General features: G+C 36.5%; 1 protein-coding gene across 1 annotated transcript in view; it reads right to left on the reverse strand.

Annotated features, from left to right (window-relative positions):
• Nucleotides 1-7,859: 7,859 nt before the first annotated feature.
• Nucleotides 7,860-23,705, reverse strand: part of LOC145680676 (uncharacterized) — a 79,000-nt gene continuing 63,154 nt past the window's right edge. The window contains exon 4 of the mRNA XM_081751539.1: nt 7,860-8,249. Within this exon, the coding sequence (XP_081607665.1) occupies nt 7,955-8,249 (295 nt within the window). The 3' untranslated portion in view covers nt 7,860-7,954. The remainder of the gene's footprint in view (nt 8,250-23,705) is intronic.

Raw genomic sequence — 23,705 nt, forward strand, 5'->3', positions numbered from 1 at the left:
AATCCTTCACATAATCCAGCATAAGACAAATAGTGAAAGATTATTGTGGTTCTGAATCAGTCTCAAAATAGAAATCATTAAAGAGGAACTGTGCTCCTTCGTTACCAAGTCCAAAGTACACGTGCTCGCAGTACGCATGATTCCTGAATATGATCTACGCTGAGGTGTATGCAAAATCGAGTAGTGATTCAGATTCTACTTACAGCACTTCGTCCAGTCTCACGTAACATTGATGCTGAGATTCCAATCAACCAATCTAAGGCAATAAAATTAAATACAAAACAAGCTATCTACTTCATTAATTGATCTAAATTCAGTTTTGTAATAGTACTCGAACATATTTAAAAATGTAAATTAAAATACTATTTTACTTAAATCAATTTAACCTTTAGATATATAGAATTTTACTATACGTAATTTGAATCCTTCCCGTTAGTCTAGTGGCTAGCTGGCGTGCCTTTGGTGTATGGGGTTCCGAGTTCGATTTCCGGTGGAAGAGCCATGAAAACGTCGAATATTACTGTAGTTCAGTTTGCATCATAAACTATAGGTTCATATTTCATGTAGACTCGTGCTGAGAGGGAAGTTAACTCCAATTCAATTAACCAATAAAAACTTGTATATTTTTTCTTTGTACACACGATACCCCATACCCTCTAAGACAGATTACAACCTAAAGCATCGCGATCTACAATTTTATTTTTTTATATACAAAATAAAATAACTGGACTGATCTGAACATAAACATTTCAGTTAAAACTTGAAAACAGCCTATAATGATTTGTAGTGAATTTCACAAATGCAAAGAACTAATACATTCGTAATGCACGATGTGAAATCTTGTAATAATACACAATTCAATCAGGTTATTTAAAAGTATATTTTCATTCTTTCATATCTTAACATTCAGAAAAGATTTCATAAGTTTTAGGATTTTAGATTTCTGGGCTTTCGGCATCTGTGGCCATTTAGCCCGTTACGTATGAGGGATGACGTCCCTCGGAAAGCACACTATCCGGGGAAAGGGAAGAAAAGAAGCAGCCTGGGACCTATAAGCACCAGCCCGGCATTTGCCTGGTGTGAATGAGGAAAACCTCATTCAGGATGGCTGGCCTGAAAAACCTTTTCACAATTTTCGACCGAGTGCCCCCATCGTTCATAAGTTTTATCTCTCCCCTATTAATTTCTAGTAATCTTGTATTAAACACTAGGGTCTTACGCAGGGTCGTTCTGATGCGTTAGCCACACTAGCGTTAGACTAACATGTTTCTTGCAGTAATCAGGCCTTTAGTATGACGCTAATCATATGTCAAAATGACTGTATAAGGCCCAATATCTTTGCAATATTTGTCAAATTAATTTTTAATCGCATAAGGTACACAAAGATGGTAATGGTACATATTATCTTTTAGAAAAATGGTTTCATTACAATTTATTTTTCCTTCCTATCATAACAGACATTACAAATGAGCAACAGTATTATTCTCTATTATGAAAAATATCGACTACTTATAATTATTGTTACTACTGTGAAAGAAGGGGCCGTCCACGTACTACGTAACGCTATTTTTGACCAATTTTTACCCCCTCCCTCCCCTTGTCAACACTTCATAACGCAAGGCCTAACTCCTTCCCCTTTGTTACGTAGCACTTTTTGATTTTCTTTTTTTGACCAATTTTGCTTATTTTGTGGGTTATTACAATAAAATTATTTTTAATGGCAGTACTTTTTATTACACAATGCTTATATTCAGAATATATTTGCAGTGCTTTTTTTTTCAACAAATCAAAGTATTAGAAAATGGTAGTACCATAATATTTTAACCCCAAAAGGTTGTTTAATTAACCAGTCTTAATTCTTCGAAATTGCATGCTGTAGTTTTCCCAAGGAGATCGTACCCCTCTATTTAAGTCATCGATGATCGGCAAGGAGGAAATGTTGCCGGAAGGTGCAAGTGAAACAGGATCTAAAGAACTGACATCGACCTCTTTTTTCGGGATACTGGTTGCTTCGTATATTTGAAGTTCGCCACTGTCAACGGTCGACCACAGATTCGAAGTGGCCGCACACGTGAAAGAGCAGGAAAGACATATAGTTTGTGAACAAGCTTTCAAGCATCTTCTTTGGACTTCAGTTTACCTCTTTCTAAATTCTTCTTGTCCTATATCGGTGCCAGAATGCAAATAAACTCGATTTTTCCTGGAATAATCAATTTCAAAAATTAAAAAAAAAAAAAAATCAGTACGAGATGAATATCCGATGAATTAGCTTTTTAATATTTTATTTTGTTCTGCAAATCGTGGATCGTTCCGTCGCTGAAAATATTATTTCCCGAAAAAGTTTCTTCTGTTTCATATGCGAAACTCCTTAGAAGAATAGAGGGGTAATGATTCAAATCAAAAGTTTTAATATTCTCACAAATAGCGGTACAGTGGGAACGTGAACGCTTTTTCAAGTAGTGCTTACGATCACTAACAACTAACTCTAGAAAAACGTGTGCCGTAAATACAATGCTGCAATATCTGTAACCATAATATAGAAGCAATATCTGTATACGCAGGGTTCGTCACCCGCCATGCTGGTGTCTAGTAGTGCCTTTGAATCCCTTCTGCATGGTTCAATTTATACACCGTATACGCTACATGTTTGTAATTCTCAAAACAATAGACATATTTGTTTATTTATTTAAAAGAAAGAAAAGAACTGAATAAAATTATTTGTTTAAAAGATTGCATACTAACCTGAGAATAAAAATAAAAATGACAGCAAAAAGAAAAAAACGCGCGTTGCGTAACGAAGACGTAAACCTCCTCCTTCCCCCTTGTCACACTTCGTAACGCAAGGCCGAACCTCCTCCCCCTTTTGATGCGTTACGTAATATGTGGACGACCACGAAGACCTGATTACTGCTAAAAATGAAAATAATTTCACATTACTTTCCCCGAAGATAATGTATTATATTATGATCTTTCTGTTCTTTCTCTGAAATATAACTTCTGCTGCAAGTTATACAAAAGAAGGATTTCTCTGGTGAATGTATTTCGTATGTGCTAAAAGATTACACTTCACAGTAAAACCTCTTCCACATACATTACATATAAATGGTTTTACAGCTGAATGTGACTTGACATGTGTAAAGAAAGAACTGTTTCGAGTAAAACCACATACTTTACACACGAAAAGTTTCTCTTCGGTATGAATCCGCATAGGAATTACGAGTTACCCTCTAATGCCTCCTCTTGACTACAACCAGCAATCGCGTCTTGTAGGTTTTTTTTTTTTTTTTTTTTTTTTTTTTTGTAACTGGACATACATCGACGCTTGTTCAATGGCTCAGATTCTAAACCTTTCAATAATATACTTGGAACAGCATTCTTTCTCAGTTTGCGTGTAAATGGTTCTCCACGCATTAGTTTTTCTCTCAGTAAACATGACTGCTCGAAGTCAGACTCTTCAAAATGTTTGGGACAAACAAGTGTTTTTCTTTGGTACACAATTTTTCCTATTGATTTTCTTGAGTCATAATTTATCTCTCACGACTCGGAAACGTAAAAAAAAAAAAAAAAAAAAAAAAAAACTTTATATTCCTCAGCTGTAATCGCACGAACCGAAAACAGTGCCTGTTAGGCATTTCTACCTTACTTCACAGACATAGCACACACTGTACTAATACGTATTTTCTACTTCGCACGACACTACATAATCACTGATATATATATTAAACCCCCTGCAATATTAAATGTTTTATCACCTGTGCATAAGGGAGTGGTTGCTGCCTCACATTGAGTTCCTTTCACTAGCCCACGGGTGACATCAGCATTTGCGATTCATCAAACACAAATCGTATGGAAGCTGAACGAGACAGCCTATCAAGATTTAAACACACACATGTCTCCTATTATTATTTACTCTTTCTATTGCATCAAACTTGTTTATAACTCGAATTGCTCCTTTAATGATAGGAAGAAGGCACGCTTCAGTGATTAATTATTTTTCGTCATATCGGACGAATGTTCTCGGTATATTCGACGCCGATTTGGGGAGGAGTTTAAGTTGCAGTGTGTACAACAAATCGTTTACATCTAACATCGTCATGGTGGGTGTCATGTCTACATTGACCAGGTCCCACATCGTTATAAGTATGGTCAATTTCATCAGTGTTGCCAATCCCGCGTAAAAATTATCGGCCCTTCATTTGACATGTGTCTCGTAATAAGATTATACATGCAAATGCAATATAGAGATGGCGGAGAAATGTATCTTTATATATGCAATTGTTCTAAACACTACCGTTAGTGAAAAAATGTTTTGGCAATCATATATTTCGGTGTGTGATTGCATTATCGTACAAATGTAACAAAAATACATGTTGAGTCTAATAATTTGAACAAATCCGTAACAAACAATGAAATAAATGTCAGAACAAAATCTCAAAACAATGAAATAAATGTCAGAAAACATTACATGTGACTTCTTAGATAATTCATTTCGGACTACAGATGAACACGATTACTGTAAGCATATTTAGACTCTTATTTGTCTGATACAGTTAAAAAATGTTGAGGAACGCGGCGCCATATTTGTTGTGTAGTCATTGATTTATATAGGGAAAAACTCCTCTCTTTTATTTCAAATAAACTGCAGATCTAATGGTTTAATTTCACTGACCTATTCAAATGTCTCTTACTTTGTGAAAATTAAATATTTTGTTTGTTTTTAACGTCCCACGATTGTGCTCTGAGGCAAAGGGAGACGGCGACGATGATCATAAAGAAAATGGTGCAATGAAGGAAGTGGGAAACGGGAAAACCCACTCATACAGCGTTCCAACACCACAAAAACCATTAATGCGAATTGGGATGGAACCAGAAACCTTACGCGACCGAGGTGAGCGTTCTACCAGTCACCGCGCTCCTAATTAAATTACATGATGTATAATTTTAATATTTATATTAAATTTAATTTAAGAAGTATTAGATTTAAATATAATTTGAATACATTTTGGCAAAGGAAGGGACACTTGGTAGACTTTAAAGTGACAATTCATTAAAAAAAAAAATAACACAAGTTAATAGATTTATAAAGAAAGATGACAGAGGTTCTCAACACCCTTAAGGATGCAATAAATTCAATGCCTGTGTTATAATATAAATTTGCTGAATAATCTTCCAAGTTTGAAAGGAATTTTATCAGCACAAATAATAAAAGTTGGTTTCAATGTAATATTGTACAATTTTCTTTATTTGTAAAGATTCTTGGTATTGTTGTTTTGTTACATACCTAGGTACTTATATATATATATGACTCACTACCTTTATTGTCTAAAATAGTTCCCAACCTTGTTTAGCTGGTGCTCCTTCGTGAAAACAATACTTCACGCTCCCTTGTCTGTCAAATTTGCTAAAGCTCAATTGTAAAAAGTCATTACAAGTGGTGCTTCACTCAACATTTGAGAGTTTCTGTCACTCGCTTGCACGTCTCCCAGGTAGGGAACTACTGCTCCAAATTCTTGCCAAACTAAAGAGTTCGACTAGCATGTGTTTCCTGCAGTAGTCAGGCCTGTAGCATAACGTTAATCATACGTCAAAATGTCTCTGCATAAGGCTGAATATTTCTTTTTAATCTCAAAATGATTTTTGCTTTTAGAAATGCTGTTTTTGTTAGGTTCGTTTTATCTGTAATCAAAAGGAAACCTATCTTTATAAAATAACCAGTGAGTTTAGTTTTAGTGTTAAATATCGGTAAATTCCAAATTATGGGAATTCAATACTCAAAGTAGTATATCTAAAGCTACTGGTTCCAATAGGTTAATAAGATCAAAGATATAACCTGTTCCTTAGACGCACAATCCATATCAAAAAGCTCTCGCTATGCTATTCATTACTCGCTATGCCTTACTATTTTTGTTCTATGGCGATACATGTTGAAACCGAAAATCGTTAATTTGAACCCCTTTCGGTTTGAATAGAGGGTTAATGGAGAAGACGAGGAAGCTGAGTCAATTGCAGAAAACCGGATTTCGATATATCTTACCGTTCTAGATATATGGAAATCAGTATTGAAACCGGTAGTAGTAGTAAATTTGAATCATTTTCGGTAGAACGTTGCGGGTTGTGACGTTATGGTCTCTTGAGTGACCTAGTTCGGGAAAGCAATACTCCCAGAAGTAGGAACTAAGTACACGGTTCTGATTGGTTGGCGTTATACATGTCTTGCCACGTAGCATGCATATAGCAGAAATCAAACGCTTGCTGCTGTCGACCCTCATGGCCGAGCGTGCTAGCGCTACGAGCTAGTAACAAAAGTCGCTTTTAGCGTGGGTTCAAACCCGGCCCAAAGAGTTTTTTTTTTTTTAATTTTCGTAACACTTTTTTCCTTAAAATAAGATGAAAATAATACTAAAAAAGTTATTTACTTACTTCTGTGCAGATAAGTAGTAGGAACGGGTTAGAAACCCCACAGGGCTCGTTTTGTTTCACCTTGACCCTCATGATATAAATTTTGTGACCAACTTAAAACAGCTGGCAAAGGTAGCGCGCGAAAAAAACGTACTTCCGGGAGTATTACTCTCCCAAGCGGGTCGTCTCTTGAGGCGCTAAATCGTTTTCAAAAAACCGTTTTTCGCTAAACGTTACCGTTTTTCTTCCATGGCAATAAATGTTGAAACCGGAAATGACTAATTTGAACCAGTTTCAGTTTGAACAGAGTTAACGAAGAAGATGGAATCTATTCTTGGAACGCTGAATCGATTTCAAGAAACTGTATCTCGATATCTATCATTTGTGTTTTGATGCCTGTCGACAGACGGACAGACAAAGCTTCTATAAGACTTCCGACACTTACGCATAACATAGTTTGAAAGTCTGCAGATAAGTATAGTGATGTTTGTTCGTGAATTCCTACACGACTGTGGATCGATTTTAATTATTTTCGGTACAGGAGTTTGACTCGCCTAATTTAGGTTTTTATCACATTGCTTTGAATACGGAGTGTATCCTCAGGGGGGTAGAGGGGGCTAAAAATTTATGCCAGAATACAGTATCTCACGAGTCCACCACGTTAAAAAGATGAAAATCGGAATATAAATTCTTCATTAAAAATAAAGGGAAACACGCACAGTGTTTTAAAAAAATTCCGTTTACAGAGGAGAGGGAACATTCTCTATAGAAATGAGTGTAACACTGTTTTTCCGTGTACTCCTCCAAGACTACTGCACCGATTTTGTGGTGATTTTTGATACATGAGTTGAATCTGGCCTAACTTGGGGTTTTACCTCACTTTCGGCATGGGTGTAAAAAGGAGCTAGGGTGGATGGAACAGGATGACGTGTAATACAAACGATCATTATTAGTGTCCAATTATTAGTTCTCAGGGTCGCTGAGATGTACAGTGATATTCGAGATTCCGTTTATGTCCAAATTAATCCCTCATCGTTATGAGGGTAAGTGAGGGGAAAGCAGGTGATATTACAATTTTATAACTATACTTTAATAGAAATATCTATCTTAAGGAGAAGAAGTTCAAATACTTTTTACAAACTTATCCACGTAGTGCGATGACCAAGCATTTCGGCTTACATAATATAATAAAACTACTGTGTATGGAGCTGGTTTGTGTCTACGCGGTATCAGCGGAAAAGATCCAGGTCCACGCATGTCCTGAAAAGGGACGATAAACTCCAAATCAGCCAACAGTCTAGCATGTTGTCAATGGCTCAGAAATTACATTACTGCTCTTAATAAAATCTTCATAATGTTACCATAGGAATCTCAGAATGGTTTATCGTTATTTAACACCTAGAATTTACTTCTTAGAACTACACAATAGAAAAACAAGGTAGCAAAATAAGTCAGAAAACTTATTACATCAAAAATATTATTATTAGGAATATAAAGCTTTCTCGTCATATTTTTTATGATACCTCTTCATGTTATTGGTGCACAACTTCACAGTTTACATTTTATGTTTATCCAGATGAGAGGCCAATTCTTGCCTGTTTTTAAAACCTCGAGAGCAAATTTCACAACTTTTATGAGTCTTCACATGTTTCGACAGAGTATCTGTACGACTGAAACTTTTAGAACAAATAGCGCACGAGAATGGCCTTTCTCCTGTGTGAAGGAATTCGTGTCTGCAGCGTACTGAAGAACTTGTAAAGACCATAGGACACCAGCGGCACTTATATCTTTTATCTGCTTCAGCATGGGATGTCAAATTAACCTTAGTATCAGCTACAGCTATACAAGAACTGAAATTTAAAAAAAAATAATCAAATACAAATTCATTTAATATTCAATATTCATTCACAATACCTTTAAAGAAATAATCACACAATACTACCCAAGAGCAGGAGTACATAAACCCAGTTTTTATAGCACAGTTAACGACTTTCAAAGTTTTGAAGGTGGACATAATTTTTCATTGAAATTGGCAAAAATAAATACCTTTAATTATACAATAATGATATGTTTTAAAAACGATAAATTGAATAAAATTTAGTCTACAAAGCAAGATATCTTGAGTTTTGGCACAACCAACTGCGCTTCTCCCTTACTAAGGGGGGGAGGGCAATGAAGAATTGTAAATTTAGGAGGAACTGCACTCAAACAACTGGAATCCACATCTTTAGCACTATCAATACACAGGGTGTTTCTCTGACCTTGACTGGGACTTGGAGTGTTGATGATGATAAACAATGACGAAAGATGCAATTAGATACGGAACTACTGACCAGAAATTTTCGTCGGTTCCGAGCTACGGCTCACCAAAACAATTGTCGGAATGATACAAAAATGTCCATTACTGAAGAACGATTAGTTGGATTAAGACCCGGTGAAAGAAAGCGTTACGTTGTTGGACTGTAGATTCCATTAATGCTAAATGGATTAGGAGGCGGGGCAATCCAAGGATAGTCCCACAGAAAAGTAATGTACTGCTAGTCTTGCAAACCGTAATTTCTTTATTTTATTTTGTCGTCGTTATGCAATACTATTTGTTTGGAAAGTTATCTATTCCATGAACACTGTACCCTAGTAAGAAGCTGCATTGGCCTAACAGAAGACGAGAATACTTCAAATGGTGTTTTGTTAACTTAACCGTTGCCGAAGACCAGGAGCGGATTAAGGTTTCTGGCAACCCTAGACACTTTGGCATAAGGTGCCCCATCCCCAACACACACCTACACACTTCTCATGAAACACTAGCACAACTCATGTTTAAAATATATACATACCAGTATACAAAAACTCCGTTCATCACATTACGTAAAACAATCATTTATGACGCTTTGAATCTTACAGTGGTTATGGGCTACATCTTTGCATGTCGTAATACGGACGGCAAACGCTGTTTTTACCTTTAAACATCAACAGTTACTGGATATAGTACGATATTTGTTACAGAGTAAAACTCTTTTTTTTTTTTTCTGGCTTTAGCGTCTTCAAAATATATATTTCTTAACAGTTCCCTTTCAATACACATTTTACTAAGAGCTGAAAGTTTTTTGTTGTGCATTCTGGACTGTAAATGATTCTTAACGTGCTTTAACACAGAAAAATATCTTTTCCCTGAAGAGTTTGAAGTTGGCGCAGATAGACTACAAACATTCGTAGCCAAATACAGATACGGATCTAGAAGGAAAAACCTGGGGGGGAGGGGGACGCCAGAACCCAGACTATGATAAATGTATCATTAATTTACTATAAACTTTCAAAAATATATACATAATAAATTATTTTTGTGATTCAAAAAAAAAAACTGTGGGGGCCGGCCCCGGCTAGATCCGCCACTGGGCAAATATCTACATTGGGAAAGATGGTTTCGAGTTTCTTTGTTTGAATGTACTTCAACTTTTCAAATGCAGTTTTGATGTCTACACCACACGCTTTCAAGTAAGCTTTGAAATAAATACATTCATTCGAAAACCTGTCGTAGTGATGAGCGCAAGAGTCTTGGTCTTGCAGTTTTTGCAAGAGTCTTGCACAAATACAGACACTACTTGATTTTTTAATTTTTTTATATAGAATGTAAAAAAGAAGGAGATTGATTTCTTGGTTTCAGTAAAAATGCTACTGGAGTGAATGTGTTCCCAGTAGTTCATGCAATTCGTGTGAGTAGATCTGCCCCTGTAACATATAGCTACAGTATGTCGTTTTCTGAATTGGTTGTTCGCGTTTTCTGTAGGTATTGCTCGTTTTCAAACCACACATCATCTTGCGCCATGTGAGATTTTTTGGTGGACAAACACTGTGTGCGTGGATTTTCTCAGTGTTTTTCTATTTCCTCCTACATTTTTCATTCCACCATTTTAGTCATTTCTCATTATTACCGTCTCCCTTACCCTTGATGCATAATCGTGGGACGTTAAACTAGATACTGTACTTCATTTCATTTCAAAGCATATTAGTGGTGTTCTTCTTCCAAAACTAAAGAGAAATGTAGTATTGAACATCGGTAATACTGTACACCATAGGTGTCAACACATGGGTATGGCCTTGGCTCCGAGACTCAAGCATCCGTTGGAAACTTTTAGTGTGTGCTCAGAAAATTAATATCGAAATAACATTTTCATGACATTGACAAAAACTTAGTGTATGTGATCGCAAGTTTGATTTCATGGACGGATGTTTGTACGTTGAATAATTGTTTATTAATATAACTTTTAGCCTCCTCAGGTATACGGCACATCGAGGATTGAGTGATATAATATTATTCTACAATAAATCTATATTATAAAATTGAAAGTGACTATTTTTGTGACTACTAATCTCTTGAACCACCCCACCGATCTCGATCAAATTTTCAACATAGATAAGGTTTGGGCCTGGGAGTGTTTTCATCATTTCACTTTCACGGTAAAACTTAGGGGTTGGGAGAAGGCGGAGTTATAAAATAATAAATAAAACTTAATAACTCTTGAACCAAACGACCAATTCAATTTTTTAACATACGTGATGTTCAAACCTGGAATGTTATCTGTCAGTTCACTTTGACGGAGCAACGTAGGGGAGGAGGAGGATATATATATAACTTTTGAAACACCGGACCGATCTTGATCAAATGTTCAACATAGATGAAGTTCAGGCCTGGAGCGATTTTTATAATCTTACTTTGATGGTGCAACGTAGGAGAGGGGGAGGAGGAGGAGATATATGTAAAAAACTAAAAATATAAGTGACTGTCATTGTGACTTTATCACTCTTGACACAGCCGATCGATCTCAATCAAATTTTCAACACAGAGAGGTTCGGACTTGTGGTGGTTTTTATCAACTCACTTTGGCGGTAGAACTTAGGGGAGAGGAAGGGGATGGAAAATATACAAAAATAAATAAAATTTAGTAACTCTTGAACCACCCGACCGAACTCGAACTCATTTTCAACATAGATGAGGATCGGACTGAGATTGTTTCTGTCTTATCACTTTGGCGGTACAGTTTAGGGAAGGGGGAGGGGAAAGATATTTAAAAATGATCGAAAACGACCTATATTAAAATGGAATCTATAGTTTTAGGGGTCGCTGAGCTAAACAGTGACACTTGCGATGCTGTTTAAATTCAAATTGAGCCCCGTAGCTTAGCGGAGGGAAGGGAAGAGAGATAAAAATGATGGAAAATGAAGAATATTAGTGTCGGATCCATAGTTTTCGAAGTCGCTGAGTTGAATACTGACCTTCCGATACCGTTTACGACCAAATTCAGCCTTGTAACTTGGGGGAGAGGGAAATACATAATAATGATAAAAAGTGATCAAATATTAGTGTCGAATCCATAGTTTTTGGCGTCGCTAAGGTGAACAGTGATACTTCTGATCCCGTTTAAATGCAAATTTAGCACTACAACTTGGAGGAAGGAGATATAAAAAAAAGTATCGAAAATGACAATTATTAATGTCGAACTCATGGTTTTCGAGGTCATTGAGATGAACAATGACGCTTCCGATCCCGTGCCTTGCAACATGGGGGAGGAGGAGATATATAAGTTTATTGAAAATGGCCGATATTAGTGCCGAATCCATAGTTTTTGGTGTCTGAGACAAACAGTGACACTTCTGATGCCGTTTAAACCCAATTCAGCCCCGCAACTTGGGGAGAAGGGGGAGAGAGAAATATAAAAATAATCGAAAATGATCAGATATCAGAGAGCGCTTTACTAATAGTAAAAAGTGACTGACAAACAAAATATATTACTATTCTTTTTAGTTTAACCCAACGAAATGGATAATTGATGCTAGTAATCCATATTCACAAGTGAGACTTCAAATAACTTGGAGTTTGATGCAGTTATTTTGTATTTCCAATACAGGTCGAAAGTATTCATATAAATTGAGTTTATACAAGACAGACAGTTGAGTCTAGTCTCCACACAAAAATAGGTAACACTAGGAAACACACTTTTCAGTTTTCACTCAAATTATTCTAAAATGTTAAGAGGTTTGATTATAATAATTATTATTATTTTAATTTTCTCTCTCTTTTGTTTTTGGTCAATGTTGCTAAACATGTCATCATCATTATCATAGCTGTTCTGCTATTATTGGCAAATTACTTGCTGCAACTGAGAAGGGTTTGACGTTCGGTGCTCCTCAGCTAGTCTCTTCGTCTTGACGTAGCAATCTTCTATTTTAATATCTTCCTTCAACTAGTCTCCTTCTCTCCCTCCCTCTCTTTCTTTCCACAATACCTTCTAGCACGTCCCTCATAATACAGTTCCTCCTCAGCCAATATCCTAATCAGTTCCTCTTCCTCTTTAACAATATCTAAAATTCTTCTTTTTCCCCTACTGCTAATATTTTTAACACCTTCTCATTCGTTTTACGTTCAACACAGCTAATTCTCTCCTTTTTTTTTCTCCATGCCCACATTTCGAAAGCTTGCAATTTTTTAAATCGTTTTTGCGTAATGTCCATGTTTATGCCCCATAGAGTACATACTGGAATCAGTAAAACAAAATCTCAGTATTTAACTGGAAGTTTGTTTAATACAAGGGTTTGCTAATCGTGGTTGAAAAGAAAAATCTGACGCCTTTAGAGTGTAAAAATAATTTTCTAATTCATGGTATTTCAATGATCTATGCCGTCTTGATTTTCTTTCATGCGTCTCAAGGTAACCACCACAGTTTGGGAACCCGTGGAGTGTTGAATCTGTTAAAAAATATAAACAGATTACGAAACGTTGTGATTTAGGCATATAAGTAGTGAAGCGTGGGCACCCATTAAAAAAATAAAAGTCATCATCTATGTTGTACACTATTATTATACTTACACCAAGTTAACTTATTACTTTTAGAAACATACATTGTGTTTCCGTTACTATTAGCGCATTGTAGAGTTTATTATCCCTTATATCCAGAGTAAAATTTACCTATGAAAAGCTTGAGATTTCTTAAATGCAAGACTTGCAAGACTCTTGCATGCAAAACCAAGACCAAGACTGGGTGTGCAAGACCAAGACCACCCCGGTCTTGGTCTTGGTCTTGCATTTGCTCATCACTACATTTAAGTTATCTTTGTAAAGGAGACCCAATGCATTCGCTTTTGCTCGGATGGTTTGACAGTCCACATTACCCAGTTTTTCGAAGAAATTAAATTTGTCATTTATCATGTATGCCTTTTTCCTTCTACACAATTCAGAGATAAGAGAATCCACAATTGCGTTAAATGTCCCTATATGAAACCGTTCTCTTCCTGTAAACACGTGTTCTCCCTTTTTCGTTTCATCGGGAGCAGTTTTCCTACTTTTCTTCCGTCTCTTGTCATCAGTGGTCGAAGTGAGATGGTATGCGGTGGTATCCCATACCGCCTCTGGTTTTTCAGTGATGAAGGCATACCGCCTGTGCTTTTTTAGTGAACAAGACATACCGTCACGGGAGAGTAGATGCTAACTACTAGGGATGGCCAATTCTGATTTTTTACTTTCCGGAATCCGGAAAGTAAAATCGGAAAAAAATTCGGAATTCCGAATTCCAGATTGCGCAAAAATCACGGAATTCGTAAAAAAATATTTTTCTTTTTTTAATCCTAAGAATTATGTTCGAATGCAAACGTACAAATTTCCTTTTCGTAATCCTAAGAATGTGATGCAAGTTAAGCTGAAACTTACATCCTAAAGTATACACTACTCAATCTTTCCATGGTTAATGAGATGTAGCCCAAAAGTACAACGTACTCCTAATATTTTTTGTTTTACTGTGATATTGTCCAGAGATAAGACATATCATACCGAGATAAACAACATGACATAATGAAGATGTTATCATGGGTAGTTTTCGAGAAAATCGTGAGAAACGAATTTTAATGAAGTTAAAATATGCGTCGCTTGTTGCCACTGTGATGCAATTGATAACTTTTATGCTGGATTATTATTATTATTATTATTATTATTATTATTATTATTATTATTATTATTATTATTATTATTATTATTATTAGTTTATGTACTGTAAAAAGATAAATATGAACCGTTAAGTAGCAGAACTTATCTATTGTTTTTTTTTTTATATCTCCTAACAGTAATGACATACTGCTTGTAAATACGCAATGACTATCAAGGACAAAGACATATTAATGTAAGGAATACTCTGCAGACTAGCAAAAATAACAGATAAACAATAGTTGCAAAAGAAGAAAAAGTAACTAACTTGGGCACGTCAGGCAGCACATCTATATTGCCCATTATGTTCGCGAGAATATAGGAACACATTGAGACTCTAGCAAAGAGCGTGGTGTTATCATGTTTGTTTTGCTAATTTTAATAAGGTAAGCTTGATGTATAAAGTTGTTAAAGCCATATTATTACTCCAAGAGCTGTACGATGGAGGCATTAACGTTAATATTAATGGCACTAATGAGCACTTACTTGCTCTAACGGTTAACCTCATTTTTGAGATGATTCTTAGACGTGGGCCTGTTGGCATGCAGTTAGAAGACCTATACCCATTATTTTTTTTTAAAAAAAAAAAAAGCACACGTTTTCTGTGGAGTACTAACGATTTGCGTCACTATCAAACACTAACGTAGCACTAGCGACGTGTAAAGTCGAAATTGGGGTCTGACGTAAGTGGCTTGTCAACTTCACGGTTATTTTTTCATTATTCATACAGAGTTTATGTCACCCGTGGGAAACATAAAATTCGGCGCCCCCGAATTTATATGTACATCTATCTATTGTCCTTTTAGGTGTCCCTCCAACCACACGCCCGGGGCACGTTCCTTCCCCTTAGTAGCGGCCTGTATTCATGTATCTCTATATTTGAAAAAAGTCCTGACTGACTGATCAACGTTCAGGCCAAACAGCTTAGGCTAGAAACTTGAAATTTGGACAAGATATACAATAGGTACCACTAGGAGAGGATTTTTGGAGATTCGACGGGGCAGTAGCAGAAGAGGAATGACAATTACTTTCTTAAAATGTCATATTAGTGTTACCCACGAGACGAAACAAAAATGTTTATTGTCTCGTCTAATTTTTTGTAAAAGTCTCGCGTCGATTCCCAAACGGTTCTCTCTGGTCTTAAATCGATTTTAGGCAAGCATTTTTCGTTTCCCTTCGAAAATTTTCTCTTCTCGTGTGTCGTAAATGTATATACAGTAGACTACCGACTATCTGGTCTAATGTTGCAAAAGAGTAAGCCGGATAATAGAAATGCCGGGTACATTGGAGTACTATGATTGTTGCTCCACACATACCATTAAAAACACACTTTTTACCATCACATTCCGTCTTATTAATATTACAGACAATTTATAAATATTTGTTAATATGGTAACATACGTTTAAACGGTATTATACGAAAAGGAAGTCAAAAAGAATAAAAGTAGTGTACCCATTTTAAAATAAATTTAATGTCTAATTTAGTTACAGGAAACATGAAAAAAAAAATGTAAATCAGGAGTACTAACGTACTTCCGTAAGTAGTACGGATCACCCTTAACGCCTCGCGATCAAAATTAACTAGGCGTAAAAAAGTGAAAATATATAGTTTAGTATCTAGTTTTAGAAAATGTCCTTGATCGATGACTGTTTCTTCTTGACACAGTTGCGTTTTTATGAAAACGTTACAAGTTTAGTAGATAGTTTACAAAACATTTCTCATTTTATTATGGAGTTTTCTCTCTCTTTTTCTGTCTCTTAACTAGGCCGGATAGTGCAGAGTCTACTGTACTGTACTGTACTTGACCTTTGGAAATAACGCAAACAGTAGTCTTTGTGGAATAATTTATTAATAAGACCAGTGGCGGCTCGTTTCTGAACCCGGCATGATATGCGCAAAATGAAGTAGCAATTTGCTTTGAAGCTATCTGAATGCAATATCCTGATGGACGGTAGAATTTCCCCGTATCCTATTCGCTTGGTCTGCACAAAATTATTGTAGGAATTCGGGAACTTTTATTTTGATACTATCAGTGATAATAAAATATGCGTGGCGTAGTCGCTAACACTCTCGTCTTTGGTGCGAGCGGTCCCGGGTTCGGTTCCTGGTGGGGATACCCGGTCGAAAAAGTGTAACAGCTTTTTCAGACCGGCCATTTTGAGTGAGTTTTTTCCTGTTTCCCTCATTCACACTAGGGAAATAACAGAATGGTACCTAACATACAGGTCCCAGACTGCTTCCTTTCTTCCCTTTCCCCCGACAGTGTGCTCGCTGAGGGATGTCATCCTCATACGTGATGAAGTAAATGGCCATAGATGCTGACATCTCAGAAATCTAATCCCTAATAAAATATACTGCTTGTATCCCTTGTTAATATCGTCTGAAAGCTTATGTTTAGCAGATTGTAGAAATATATGTCATAGGAAATATATATATGTATTTATCTATTTTCATGCCTGAGACGATAGGAAGCGAAAATATTATACAATTTTCCAAACTCTAATGCAGCGTAACTATTTAAATTCGGTCGAATAGGATCCAAAGCAAATTGGAACATTAATGAAAGTGAGATATAAATTATGGTAATGTAAGAGATCATCAGTGGCGTATTTAAGGGGGGCTTCCGGGCTTAAGCCCCCCCCCGAAATCTTTCTTACTATAGTAAAGTAAATGAAATATCTTGCAAAATTTTCACATTTCCAGGCAAAGTCCCCTCCGAAACAAAATGTAAATACGCCAGTGGCGACCATATAATAGAAGGTTGGTTCTAAAAATTATGTTGTACTCTTGGAGGATAGGGAATATCACTAACGTCGTTCGGTTGTTGGATACTACGAATTGAAGCGGATCCCCGAAGCAGTTCTGTGGAAAACGACAATACGAGAAGTTGCAAAGAAACTACGCGTTAATCATTCGATTGTAGTATGACATTTTGAGAAACTAGAAAAGGTGAAAATATGAATGAATTGATCAAGAACCAAAGAAATCGATGATTTACATGTGCTTCACATTGCTGCTACTTATGAGTGACGAAAGCGATACATTTTTCGAACATATTCACACAGGTAAGGAAAACTAAATATTGTACGGTAAGCGACATCTCCTATCCAGGTTTTAAGTTATGTGACTAGTCAACCTTCACCTCGATGTTGTCAAAATTCAGCATATATCAAAAGATATAATAAGTCACAGCTAGACTTAAACAATGCATACGAAGTGGCGTAACAATGGCCTTTGGCGCCCCTAGGCAAAACCCCTAGTGGCGCCTCCCTCACCCATCGAATAGGCCCCAAGCATGACCATCTATGACTTATGAAACGCGAAGAAACGGTAATAAACCGAAAACTATCAGTAGGAGGGTATTGACTGTTTCTCTTTTTATATGGTGGTAAAATTCGGACTTTTTTGCAGTAGTAGTGTAAATAAAAAGTAATGTATCAAACAGTATTACCAAAAGAATTTCAAATTCATATATATTGTATACAAAATCAGAAATTTTTCTCCCTCACTCTGCAAATTCTTTTATCAGATCAGAGATGTCCAATTCATGAACTCTTTTCCGCTCAATACTCAGCATAGCTACACCCCAAAGGCGTTCTTGGATCATACTGTTTTTGAGATATGTCTTGATTAATTTTAACTTAGAGAATGATCGTTGTAACTGTAACAGGAAAAGTTACATATAAACAAAGCGCAGTCACCAGTTTTGGAAATGCTGAGCTGAGGTCAGATTCGGTAATAAAATGAAGAATCTCTTCGTGGGTAGAAAGATCTGAAAGCCTGTCTTGAAAAGTGTCTCTGAAAGTCAACACTTCTCGTGGAAAGTCACTGGATAAATTGTCTGCATACAGAAGCCCAAAGTCATAAGAATGCTTGGTGACCTCTTCCTCAGGAGTAGTTCGTAGCACTGACACGCACAAAAACAAAAATCTTTTACAAAGTCCCCTCATTTCTTCGAAGTACTCTTATATTTACTATTACGGGGTCGAGGATAGGCAATAGCACCTTGATCTCGAATTCTTTGACAAGGTCAGTAAATCGCGTATCTTGTGTCAGTTCCTTTTATAAACAAAAATCATATCACATCGCGCACTTCACAACTAGCAGGAGGAACAATTCTCGCGGCCATTGCGATCTGTATTCCACGACTGCCAAACCCCTACTGACTCAAGACAATCACTGAGTGGCTTCGTCATAGTCTGTCATTGGCATTGTATGCGTGAAATTGTGTTCCGGTCTATCCCCATTTCACTATACGTCGACGGCCCTTACTTTTGGAATACGCCTCGTGCATATATATATATAAGAGAGAGAGAGAGAGAGAGAGAGAGAGAGAGAGACGGTTGTTAAAAAATTAGAATAGCACCACTGGTAATACGAGATTCTCTGAAAGAACTATTTGTCATCACATGCAGAGAAAGGCATGATGATCCTTTCATCCAAACCTTGCGTAATGGTAATTTCTGATTAATTAATCATGTAAACAAAGAAACGAGAAAATTTCTACAATATTTTCTGGAAGAAAGAATTCCAAGTTTGATAATCAAAATTATATGCTAATCAAATTATTTTATTTGTCTTTCCCACAAGAAACGTGCAACTATGTAACACAGAGTCCAAGTAAACATTAAACCAAACATATCTTACTTGACACAAAACTCACTATTGTAATCCAGCTCAATAACTTAATCTCATTAACTCCATTTCGTACAAAGCCCTGAAATCTTGATTACGAATTAATCAATCGTCTTAATCGCAACCATTCTTCTTTTTCATTTTTACATACTAACGCCTCTTAACTTAGCAACGGTCAGTGCAATATTAATAAGCACTTTGTGCCACTCTTCAATTCCAACAACTCTCTCCCCTTTACGAAAAAAAAAAAAATCTTTCTTTTTACGTGTAACCCCATCAAACTGGAGGTCTCTTTATTCTTGTCGATCTTCTGATATTTTCTAGCACTTCATTGTCTCGTGTTTCCCCTGGTGAAACTGATTGAGAACTGTATTGTCGCCAGAGAGTCGGATATATTGGAGTGCTCCCTGGCCTCAACAAGTCATTTCTCATACTTTCGTTTGGACCTTCCCTGTATTTCTGCCGGTTTTCCGGTCCATGCCAAATTTAACTTGATGAGCATGATACAGACGAGTGAAACCATTCACTAATACTTTGAGTGAAACCATTCACTAATACTTTATAAGTGTTATTTCCCGCTTTATCTAGTAATACTCCTCTAATAAACTTCGGTATGGAAGTTTGATTATTTTTAACCCAAATGGTTTGTCCATTAATCTTCTCCGTCTCATTTTGTGTTTTATCCAGCTTAATTCGAGGAATAGAAAACCAAGAACGAGGTTTGAAGGCTAATAACGTTTCTGCCGGCGTCTTGTTTGAAAACTTGGAATTCGTATGTAAATATACATAATTGATATGATCAATCCATGATTCAAACATCCTTTTGCTCACTTTGTAGTTTGCCTGTATAAATTTTACTTTCAATATTTTTTTTAATTGATTGTACTGCTCTTTCTGCTGTTCCGTTACTTTGCGGGTGGTAAGGCGGTGTGTGCATCAAATAAATACCTCTTTGTTCACAAAAATTCTTAAAATTTATGGATGTGAATGGTGGTCCGTTATCCGTAACCAGAGTATCTGGAAAACCAAATAATTGAAAAACCTCCTCTAATTTCTCCACAGTTTCCTGAAAATTCGTACTATTCACAACCCATACCTTGATCCATTTGGAAAAGACATCTGTTAATAATAACACTACAAATCCAAACATTGAAAAATGATCTATATGCACTCTCTGCCACAGTTTTTTAGTTGATGGCCAACTATTATACTTTCTTTGAAATGGAACGTTGGTCATGGATTGACAAAAATGACACGTTTTAACAAAATTGTGGATATCCGAAATGAAGTCTGGCCACCATACTTGCCTTTTTGCTGTATTTATCATTTTTTCCACCCCCCAAATGGTGAGTATGCAACCTACTTAAATATGTATATCGTAGTTTGCTAGGTACAATTACTTTTCTTTGCAAATATAATAGATTATTTTGCATTTACTTTGTGCCACTCTTCAATTCCAACAAAGTTCTTGTATTCTCCTGCATGCTGCTTTTGCACCAAAGATATTCACTGATCTAACATCGAGAGTATTCTCTTTGTCACATCTACAGCTATCAGTTTCTTGGCTGTTTTAACAGAACATACTACACTCTTTTTCAAGAAGCGATTACCGATAATGCAGATAATGCAGAATACAGTTCGTCAAACATGAACGGTGAAAGAGGAAAACCAAATTTATCTACTCGAGGTATCCCGTTCGATTTGTTCACACTTCCATTAGTTAATTTTTCGCGGCTAAACTGGTTAGATGAGTAGGTTGATCCGGTAATACGATGCAATTCGCATCGCCACTGCTGAATGGTGCCAACTGAAGAACAATCTCAGAAGCGAATTTGGATACGAATTAGGCCGAATTTTCATGCATGCGATAGAAGCGTGTTTTGCTTGCGATTTAGTAGCATCTAAAGCTGATCATAAACGTTTTTGGCGGTACATTTTGACGTTTTATAGAACAAAATTATCCATTCTCTACTTATATTTGTACAGATAAAAAAAAATCGTAACCCAAAAGTTAAATTTCGTCACTTTTTCTTGACTTTCATTACCGTTTTGTGATTTCGTGACTTTCGCGTGATTTTCGTGACCGATAGACACCCTATGGTAGTTCGTCTCCTCCATTGGTTGCAACTGTTCCGTTTCTCCTAAACGCTTGAAACATGGAGTATTCTGGATGTCTCCTCTACGGATACCTGTCCCGGCTGCATCACTGTTTCCACACAAACCATAACTGCAAATTCTTCCATTAATTAATCACTACCACAGACTATACGCAACAGTAAAGTAGGGATACATCAGTACTTCACGACTAACCTTGGGATTGCCAACACGACTTCTCCAGTGTACTGAACATACCAGGCATAAGGTGGGTAGGTTAATCCTTTCAGAGCTACATTCTAGAGAGTATGCTAACTTTCTATATGCTTAATTCGTACTCACACACGTGACGTGTTCAATAGCAATGCATGTATCTGGTATGTTGCAGACTGAGTCCTTAATTAGAACAATGAAATGAGAGTTGTGCATAGCATTCTCTCACTTCCTTTTTATATATGCTCAGCTTTAGTGCAGTGCACCTCTTCGGTAACGATTAAATCAACGGGGACCGTGGTAGCTCAGCAGTAGAGCGCTCACCTTTGATTCGAGAGGTCCTTGATTCGATCCCAAACCATGTGTTTCTCGGGGATCTCTTGTTTCCTCCCACATTCTCAATACGCAAATTTTATCATAATCATTCACTTTCATTGGTCAGTCTGCTTTAGCATACACGTGGGACGAAAAGTAGAAATTTCATTTCATTTTAAACAAACACAATATTCGCACCCATTACACCTATGCAGCTTGTCACTACCTGCACATGTTTACAGGACAGATAATTTTTCAAATTAAGAGCATTACACAATGATGACAAACCAAAATACAGCAATAATCATGTGAAAGTCCAGTGCAGGGTTGCTACCGAACACTTATGGTTAATTTTATGTCAAGTGGTCAAATGCATGTTGCTCGACATTAAAAAAAAAAAAAAAAAAAAAAAAAAAAAAAAATCTGATTTTTGATGTGCAGTTACCTTACCACCTCATAGGTTCAAAGCAACCATTATTTTAAGTTTAGTGACTAAGTTTCGAGTGGCAGCCATATTTGTTTTCAAACATGCGCAATTTGGTGGTGTAGTAAGGGGTTACCGAATCTGAAGTATCTCCGCCCCTAGTTCTTCCATCGATGTGGAACAAAAACCAAAATGGTCAGCAAATTGTAAGCTACAGGGCTATGTATTAGCCATTAGCGTCCATTAAGTATATAGCAGGATGAAAAGTAGTCATTGACGTTAAAAGTTCCGAGTTTAGCAGACGATTTGAGCAAGAAGGCAAGTGACAAGAAAGGTGAGTTTTTATGGATAAAGAGGTCTGATATAGAAGTGCAGCTCTTAGACTGTCCCCCCTTTTTTATAAATCATCATCATCATCATAGGTATTCTGCCCTTATTGGGAGGTCACTTGCCGCAGCTGAGACGCATCCATGCTCCATGGTCTTCCGCTAACTTCTTCGTCTTCACGTATGATCTTTCAGTAGCCTCCTTCGTCATCTCCCTCTCTTTCCTGCTACCATACCCTCTAGCACGTCCCTCGTGACCAAAGCCCGGAATTAATGGCGAAATAAAAGCCCGAAAATGGCTGGTAAAATTGCAAAATAAACACCCAAAAATGGCAGGTAAAATGGCAAAATAAAATAAGCAATCACGAACTTTGGGGAAAAAAATAGATACTAAAATATGTAAAAGCTATAATAGGCTATAATTCGTTTACTAATCGAATAAAATGTTTCATTTTGCACTTTGTACTTACCACTTAAAATTATGTTAACTTGCGCAACCCGTGAAGATACGACATCTAACAATTCATTCGCCATTCTTCAGTAGTAACAATGAAACAATAACTTAAAAACACTATCACATTTTATTCACACGTGCGTACATTAGCACAAACATTCAAAGCACAAGAAACACTAAAGTGAAGTCATTTTACACTACACTAGCAGTTTATTTTCACTTACGAAAGGTTTTTCATATTTTTGTTCTCTGAAATTATTAACATCTTCTTAAGATTTTCAAAGGAAAGACTTTGTCTCCTGTCAGAAAGAATTTGCTTTAAATGTGAAAATATTTCCAGATGTCACTGAAGCATACTTGAAACATGTAATTTGGGAAGGATCCATGGCACTGTCAACAGTTGTATCAGCATCACCTTCCATAACACTAGCGATGTCTTTCAATTTTCCCAAATCTGGATTAGCACTTAAAACACGATCACACTTACGCCGAATGTACTCGCCCTTGTCACCAGGTACAACACTCAGATCGCTGAGAGTATCATTGAAGATTTTCAGAGAACTAGCGAGTCTTTTTATTATTATTATTATTATTATTATTATTATTTTAAAGCTTGGCAATAGCATCTGGTAACTTTGCAAAATGTGTAGCAATGAAGACTGAATTTTTTTAAATTTATTTATTTACTTTTATTTTTTAAAGAATTATTCTTAAACAAACTTTAAGCAACCTTAATTGAAGACGCATCATCCTCATCAAAAGAATCAATGATTCTTTTGATGGGTTCAAAGTTGTTAGCATAATAGAGAACAGCTGTAATCCATGTACCCCATCTCGTTAAGACAAGCTGTGATGGAAGCGGAAGTTACGGGCTA

The sequence above is a fragment of the Thermobia domestica genome, chromosome 3 (assembly GCF_964235325.1).
Source record: "Thermobia domestica chromosome 3, izTheDome1.hap1.1, whole genome shotgun sequence".
Taxonomy (NCBI): domain Eukaryota; kingdom Metazoa; phylum Arthropoda; class Insecta; order Zygentoma; family Lepismatidae; genus Thermobia; species Thermobia domestica.